Source organism: Momordica charantia (genome assembly GCF_013281855.1).
Source record: "Momordica charantia cultivar OHB3-1 chromosome 8 unlocalized genomic scaffold, Mcharantia_2.0 BLBB01000008.1, whole genome shotgun sequence".
Lineage (NCBI taxonomy): Eukaryota > Viridiplantae > Streptophyta > Magnoliopsida > Cucurbitales > Cucurbitaceae > Momordica > Momordica charantia.
The window spans coordinates 18,454,423-18,462,261 of NW_028275166.1; the positions used below are offsets into that span (position 1 = coordinate 18,454,423).

The 7,839-nt window shown below is 44.8% G+C and overlaps 2 protein-coding genes across 2 annotated transcripts; one reads left to right on the forward strand and one right to left on the reverse strand.

The window, feature by feature from the left end:
- Positions 1-1,949: 1,949 nt before the first annotated feature.
- LOC111023623 (sucrose transport protein SUC8) lies at positions 1,950-4,216 on the reverse strand. The gene is made up of 3 exons (XM_022301097.2): positions 2,602-4,216; positions 2,430-2,493; positions 1,950-2,342 (listed from the first exon to the last, which is right to left on the reverse strand). The coding sequence occupies exons 1-3, from the start codon at positions 3,811-3,813 to the stop codon at positions 2,125-2,127; spliced, it is 1,494 nt and encodes a 497-aa protein (XP_022156789.1). The 5' UTR covers positions 3,814-4,216; the 3' UTR covers positions 1,950-2,124.
- Positions 4,217-5,980: 1,764 nt separating this feature from the next.
- On the forward strand, positions 5,981-6,463 carry LOC148209700 (uncharacterized). Its single transcript, XM_088126956.1, has one exon. The coding sequence runs from the start codon at positions 5,981-5,983 to the stop codon at positions 6,461-6,463; it is 483 nt and encodes a 160-aa protein (XP_087983082.1).
- The last annotated feature ends 1,376 nt before the right edge of the window (positions 6,464-7,839 follow it).

Sequence of the window (7,839 nt, forward strand, 5' to 3'; positions counted from 1 at the left end):
AAAGACGTGTGAATAGTTATTATTAAATAATTGTTTGATAACATTTCAGTACATTATTTCTTTTTCTTCTTTATTTGATAACTGCTTCATGTTTTTTATTCTCATTTTTTAAAAATATCGTAATTATATATAAACTTTGTAAACAACAGCAATTCGAAGCAGCTTGAAAATTTCTTAAAATTAAGAATCTACATAGCTAATTTATTTAATGCGTAAATTTATCCAAATCAAAACTGAATATTCTACAATAACAGTCAGTTGGCTATTATCACGATATCTAATGCTTTTTGCCATTTTCTAACCCGTCTTTTTTTTTTTTGGTCTTGGCCCTATAATTTATAAATTTTTGAAGTGATTAAGTTATATATATTATTTTAAGTACAATATGTGGTGCGTGGATCCGAATTCACAATCTTTTAGCAAGAAATAAGTATATTTAATCAGCTGATCTATGTTCAGGTTGTCACTTATGTTTTAATTTGATGAGCTAAGTACAAATTAGCCAACAGAAACATGATCCACTAATAACCCCACAATTTGTTGGAAGTCAACAAAAAATATATATATTATAGAAAAATAGAAAAAAGAAGAAGAGCTCTAAGGATATCTAAGGATGGTTGGTGATTTGAAAATAAAAATATGAAAACAAAGTATTGAAAAACTGAGTTGCAGACTTTTGGTATTTATATGATGGTAGCAAATTTGGAAATTGAATTTCAAAATAAAAAATTGTTCAAGGTATTTGTAATATATGAGCAAACTAGTTGGTAGTTACCAACTAAATAGTTCAATCTAAAGTAATATTAATTAATTTATTAACATATATGTTATAAATTTTGTACAATTATTATTTTACAATATTATATAATTTATAATGTATTAAATTTTACATGTTTTAATTTTAACAAAAATTAAATAAGTTTATAACATGAAATAGTAATATTGAGGGTAAAACTAAGCATCTCAAGAATGAGGTATGTTAAGGATCTCATATTGAAAAGAGGGAGGACCCAATATAGGTTTATAATAGACATGAGCTACTCCTCTCATTACCAATTGGTTTTTGCGATGGAATCCCATGGATATTAATATGATATCAGAGTCCAAAACGCTCAAATGAGCAATCGGTCCAAAAATGAGATTCGGCTAAGATCGATGAGCTAAAAAGAGCCAAGAGAGGACCTAACATAGGTTTATAATAGACATTGGCTACTCCTCTCATTGTCAATTGGTTTTGAGATGAAACGCCATGAATATTAATTAAGAATGAACAAATCACCACTCAACCCAAAAGCTTAAACTAATGGGTTGGGTAAATTTAATTCATTTATATGGATTTCTAACAGAGCAAAACGTAGGTCCATCTCCAAGAGGTGGGGTACCACACACGGTTACTCATCATACTCTGTAATGGCAAGGGAAACGTGTTTCCGTCTCTCTAGTGTGGGTAGCACGTTGAGCACCATAACCTGCCAGTGGCAAACGACAGGCTCAAGGTCTGCAGGTGGTGGAGCTACCTGCTAGTTGTTGGGGACGTATGCCCTCGACACGTGTTGTACCCCGCGACACGTCCCTGCCATCCCAACCATCGTCCTTCGTCAGCCGTCCAAGCCTATATAAGGACCCTCACCCTCACCAAGTAAGTGAAAAACCTATCAGTAATATTTAAGGTGTCTTTTTCCTATCTATACTCCGGTTATTAACTTGAATGTCAAAGTGTATTAAGCAGGACACGGCATCGAGTCTTCTAATTGCAGGTTGATTTTCCCTCAAACGAAGCTACTCGTCCAAATGATATGTGAACCTCCCCAAAATTCAGCATCAAAAAAGTATATTTATGAAAGTTTTTATCAATTCAACAATGGAAGGTGTCAAATTAAAATTTTGAAAATAATGAAATCATAAAATTGTTTTTAGAAATTCTAATATTTAGATCAAAGAATTAAAAACACTTCTCAAAAAAAAAAATAATCTACAAAATATATGTTCACTGAATCCGTGAATCTGAATCTAAAACAGATCGCATACGCGTCTGTTGTACCACTTTTCTCTTATGGTAACCAAAATTGTGATACAACAATTATAACACCTAGACGACTGCCTTATATAAAAAATGTGGCGAAATCAGTGGCCACCGCCCATTGTTAGCGAGACCTCAGATTGAGATGGAGGATCGGGGAGTACGAACATGGCGCACATCGAGCTTGCAAAAGCTGCTAGTGCACCCATTACGAACGCCGGTAAATTTCCTCCTCCAAAAACTGAATCAAGTGGCCCACTAACCGCTGAAACAAACATTTGCGGAAGCACTATGAACAGGTTGAGAATTCCCAAAGATAGCCCTGCCATGCCACGTCAAATAATAATAATAATAAAGAAACTCACAATTCGAATAAAATAAAAGTGCTTCGTACGTTTCTTAATCTTACCTTGACCCGCACTGGAGGATGAAGAAAAGATTGACGCTAGGGCATAAGGAACACTATAATTCACCTGCAAATAAATTAATATTATATCCAACAACGAAGAAGGGGAAGTGTGTATTAATTAATTAATGAAAAAGATAAAATTTAGAGGGAGGCGAGGTGATATATGTTTTACCGAGAGTGGAATACCCAAGACTGCAAAGATGGAAAAGGCTCCAGCTTTGACATTGGTGGGAGGAGTTGTCAACCCATGAGTTGCCCTCCAACGTTGAGCCACCTTTGTGACAACCACGGTGGATCCCATCGCAAGTGCCAATATAATGTTGACAGCTCCCCATAACCACTTGAGACCTCCAAGAATGCGGCTGACGGGCTCTATCGCCAAAGCGGCAAAACCCAGAACGAAGGAGTTCACCATCAACCCAAGCGCCCCTTCCCGAACACCAAGGTCATAGTACCTCACTTCTTCTGGACTCCCATTCGCCTTTCCACCGTACACTTCCACGCCCATCCAGTCCGTGTCGTACAGCAAAAACGGGAACCAACCCACCCAATTCACGGCCGTCACCAGTAGCAACACCCACATCGGTTTCTTCAACTGCTTCAGTGCTGAGAACAACTTCCCGAAAAATGGTGTCGACTCTTCGCCAATGTCGTCTCTGGGCTCCAACTGCTTCTCCCCCACCGAGAACACTGTGACCGAGGTCACTGCCAACAGGAGGACAATGTGTACTAAGAAACATGATTTCAGGTTTGCGCAGTAAGAATCGCAGGATTTAGTGAGTGTGAAAGGGAGGATCTTGTGGAGTTTGCTGTAAGATCCGGCTGCGTACCCTAAAACGTTCCCTACGCCAATGAAGAAGGAGAATAAGGCGTTCGCCACTCTCATCTTCTTCTGGCTTTTACAGGATATATCTGCCAAGAAGGCTCTGCAAGGACCCTGCAGCATGTTGTTTGCCACGTCCAACACCCAGAACCCGACCACATATATGGCCACCGCCCTGGATTTTACAGGATCCGAATGCTTATCACCCGCTGCGTGCCCAAGATCCGCAGCGAACCCAATGAGAAAAACTGCAACCGCTACAAACCCCGACCCTGACATGATGAAGGGGCGGCGCCGACCGAACCTTGAGGTGCAACGGTCGCTGAAGTACCCAACGGTGGGCTGGACCAGTAGGCCTGAGATGGGCCCACAAAGCCAGACGAAAGAGGACCATGGGTGAGGGACGCCGAGTTGCTGGACGTACGGCGTCAGCAACGACAGCTGGAGGGCCCACCCAAACTGAATACCCGTAGCGATAGTAGCAACAGTAATGATGTCTCTGTACGAACCCGATGGTTCTGAATCAAGCATGGCCTTGCTCACAGCACGGCCGTCCTCCATGCTGCCGCCTAATTCTGAGAATATTTAATGCGATGTTTTTTTTTCTCTGTGTTTTCCGTTTTTTTTTCTTTTTTGTGTTTTACGAGGAAGGGAACATCAAGGAATTGAAAAACCCAACACCAGTACTATAGGAAGTTTTGCTTTCCCAATCCCTTCTGTAAGAAAAATCTTAATAAGAAAGCACTACTGAATGCTCAAGATACTTATATTTGTGGAGGACTTAGCCGGAGAGACTAGGGAAAAATTGGGAGAGACATAAATAGAAATTTTGAGTTAGAAATTTCAGGGGAACCATGTGTTTTGTTCTAAACAAAAAATAATAATAATCAACTTTGAATTTGATTTCGAAATAGGATGAGGTCGTTGAACTTCTCACGTTACGGTGACATGTGGCATGTTTTTGCCAAAATGCACTCAGGTAGTTATGAAAGAAAAGATGGTTTAATAACTTTGAAATTTTGGAGGAATGATTGAAAATTAAACGTGTTCTAATTATCCTAGATACATAATGCATGAAATAGTAATTAGTGAAGTGTTCAGGTATTTAGTTTTTTAAAATAGATTAATAATAGGTTCATAAAAAAATAAATAAAAATAAAAATGGTAGATTCATCTTGTTGGGAAATTAAGCGTTCTGTTCGATACGAATCCAGGCTTGCCACGTGTCATGTTCGAACAGGCGAGTAGAGTCAACGCACACACAAAATATAAAAAAATTAAAAATTGAGATTTGACTCCAGAAAACTTAGGTCGGTAGACGAAGTATGAGCTAGGACACTGAGCCGACCTATGATAAAGTCTGTAACACGGTCTCTTTCGAACCCGACATCAGGCCGCGTTTTTAGGGTGTGTCAGAATTCCTGTCGGGCCCAATTTCTATAAATAGAAACTCTTGCCTTAAATGCAAGGTACGCAATCCTAGATAGACTCGGCAAGTTAGCTTGGACTAGAACTGACTTACTCGTCGGAGTGCTAACTTTGTTTTGCAGGTCTCAAGAATGTTCTGGGAAGGTGTTGGACCGTTGACCGTAGTTCATCCTGCACGCTCCGATCTACGTTACATCTGAGCTCGGGAATTTCGAGCTCAAACATTTGGTGCCGTTTGTGGGGACGACACATCTAGGAGTCAGTCTCACCTTTTGCAACCTGAGCCAATGGCCCGAACCCTCTCCCAGCAGTCACGATCCCAACTTTCACCAATCCGCTCTCCGGCGGGGAATGCCGTCACTTCCCTTGCCCATCCTCGCCTCACGTACTCTCAGGTGGCCGGGACTCCTGTCATCGAACGACGACCCTAGGCGGGGGTGGTCAAGGAAAATGGAGGTTGGCCGGTCACATCCGATCCCATAGCAGTTCGGGACTTCCATCTCACCTCAGATCAGTTTCCGCCACTACAGCTTCAGAGGAACGGGTTGCCGCCCCGCGCACCTCGTCTCCGCGGCTGGGGGAACACAGGTGCGCGCTCTGGGGCAAGTGCTGACGCGGGTGTGGACCCCGTCATGGTAGCTAACGTGATCGTCGAGTTTACGGAAGTCAAGGCGAGGCTCGAAGCGGTCGAGAGAGGCAATGAGATGTTCGGCTCTTCCGTCTCCAAAGATCTCATTCGAGGAAAATGGCTGATGCATCTGACCCAAAGAACAGAGTATCAGTTCCGACCTCGCAGGGAGGCTCGAGCTGGAGTACCCTCGCGAAGGCCACAATAGGTGGGGACAGGCGGTGCCTTGGGAGCACAGGTACGTAACCACCCTCAGTAGGACAATCAAGTGGAGGACCAACGCCCGAGGGTCTGACCAATTCGGACTCCTTGGCATCGTTTGATAGCTACAACGCCTGTCAGGGTCGAGGTGAAGGGCTACCAAGGCGACGAGGGGTGGCTCCTGAAGATCGGGAGTACTGGATCGATGACATGGAGGGAAGCCCGGAGGTCGACGATCGAGAGAGGTAGATCCGCAGTGGACCTCCTCCGAGATTAATTTCAGAAGGAGATAGAAAATCTCAAGCGATAGTGCAGGCCTGTAGATCCGCATCGTGTGGTCGAGCAAGAAGAGCCGCCTTTCTCCCAAGCAGTCTTGGACGCACCTATCCCACCGAGGTTCAAAGCTCCGGTCATGAGCTCCTACGACGGGTCTGGAGATCCGATCTCTTACGTGGAGGTGTTCGAGAGAAGATGGATTTCCTGGCCGCAAGCGACGCCATGAAATGCCGAGCAATTCAGATAGCCTTGGAAGGCTCGACAAGGTTGTCGTACCGACAGTTGAAGCCCCAATCCATCAACAGTTATCAACAGCTGAGGAGGTTGTTCATCAACCAGTTCTCAGCTCGGCAGTTGTTGAAGTTGCCGCCTTCTCACCTCGTAACAGTGAAGCAACGGGACAATGAGTCCCTGACGGAGTACATCACTCGGTTCATGGACGAGCGTGTCAAGGTGATAAGTTGCACCGACGAAATCGCAATGATGTATTTCATAATGGGGTTAAATGACAGAAACCTGACGATTGAGTTTGGAAGTCGGCTGCTGACCTCACTGAACGAAATGCTCGCCCGAGCTTGGCAGTACATTGATGACCTAGAGCTGTGGAAGGCCAACGGAGCCAGGCGGACCAACCGCGGTAAAGATCGGGACCGGAAGTCCCCTTCTCCCAAGAAGTAACGTGCTGATGATCAGGGCTCGTCTCGACGGGCCGACGACAACAAGAATAGAGGTCGTCGCGACGAGAGAGCCCCTTCGGACCGTCGAGGGCCGAAGTTCGACAAGTTCACTCCACTGAACGCTTCGATCGCGGAAATCTACGCGACAATAGAAGATACCGACCTGGAAGCGCTGTCCCCAGAGAAACTCTGTCGACCTTCAGGGAAGCGAGACAAGTGACTCTACTGCCAATTCCACAAGGATCACGGCCACGACACCTCTCGTTGCTTTCATTTGAAGAAGCAGGTCGAGGATTTAATCTGAAGAGGTTATTTGAAAAAGTACGTCGGCAGCCGAGAACGGGCTGAGCCAAAAGGTTCAGCTCAGGAAGAGAATGGGGGTCCGATTGGGGGACAGTTAGGGCAGAAGAGAAAAGCTCTGGCTCGGGAGGCAGCACACAAGGTTTGTACCTCGTACCCCAAGGAGCCTGTGATGCCGATCTTGTTTGACGAGTAGGACAGCGAAGGAGTGCACCTGCCTCATAACGACGCCCTGGTGATCGCCTTACTGATAGACCACGTGAAGGTTAGAAAAGTTCTTGTTGATGGTGAAGCGTCGGCTAATATACTGTCCTTCTCGACCTACACGGCCCTAGGGTGGGAGAGGAAACATTTGAAGCGCAGCCCGACGCCTTTGGTCGGCTTTGCCGGGGAGACGGTTAGCGCGGAAGGATGCATCTCACTCCCTGTCACTATCGGCGAAGGATATCAGCAGGTGACCAAGGTCGTATAGTTTGTTGTGATAGACCGAAGCTCGACGTACAACGCCATACTTGGCCGACCTCTAATTCATGACCTCAAAGCGGTCCCGTCTACTTACCACCAAGTGCTGAAGTACCCAACCTCGGCTGGAGTCGCCACAGTCCGAGGAGAGTAAAGGACGTCGAGAGAATGCTACACGGCTGCGATGAAAAGGACCAACACTTGCGTGGCAATCATGAAGTTGGAAGCAACCGCGCCACTGCGTACCAACGAAGCAGAGCCCAGCCGCGGCACCCCAGCTGAAGAGCTGAAACTTTTCCCCCTTGCTGGGGCCGGATAAGCAGGTCAGCGTCGGTAGCAGGCTGGGGGCCGGCGTGAAGAAAGAGCTCATCGATTTTCTGAAGGAGAATTCCGACGTGTTCGCATGGGCTTGGGCCAGTCCAACTATTCAAACCTAGGCTCATAGCCCAATCCATGGGCCTAAGTTGATGAGCCACAGTTGGATTGGGCTTGGATCGGCCCTTTGGATCGGGCTTAGATCGGCCCGTATATTAATATATTTTTAATTATTAAATTATTATTAAATTTAAATAATTTCCAAACTAAGTTTTTTATTTTTAAATTCTAGAATATGTG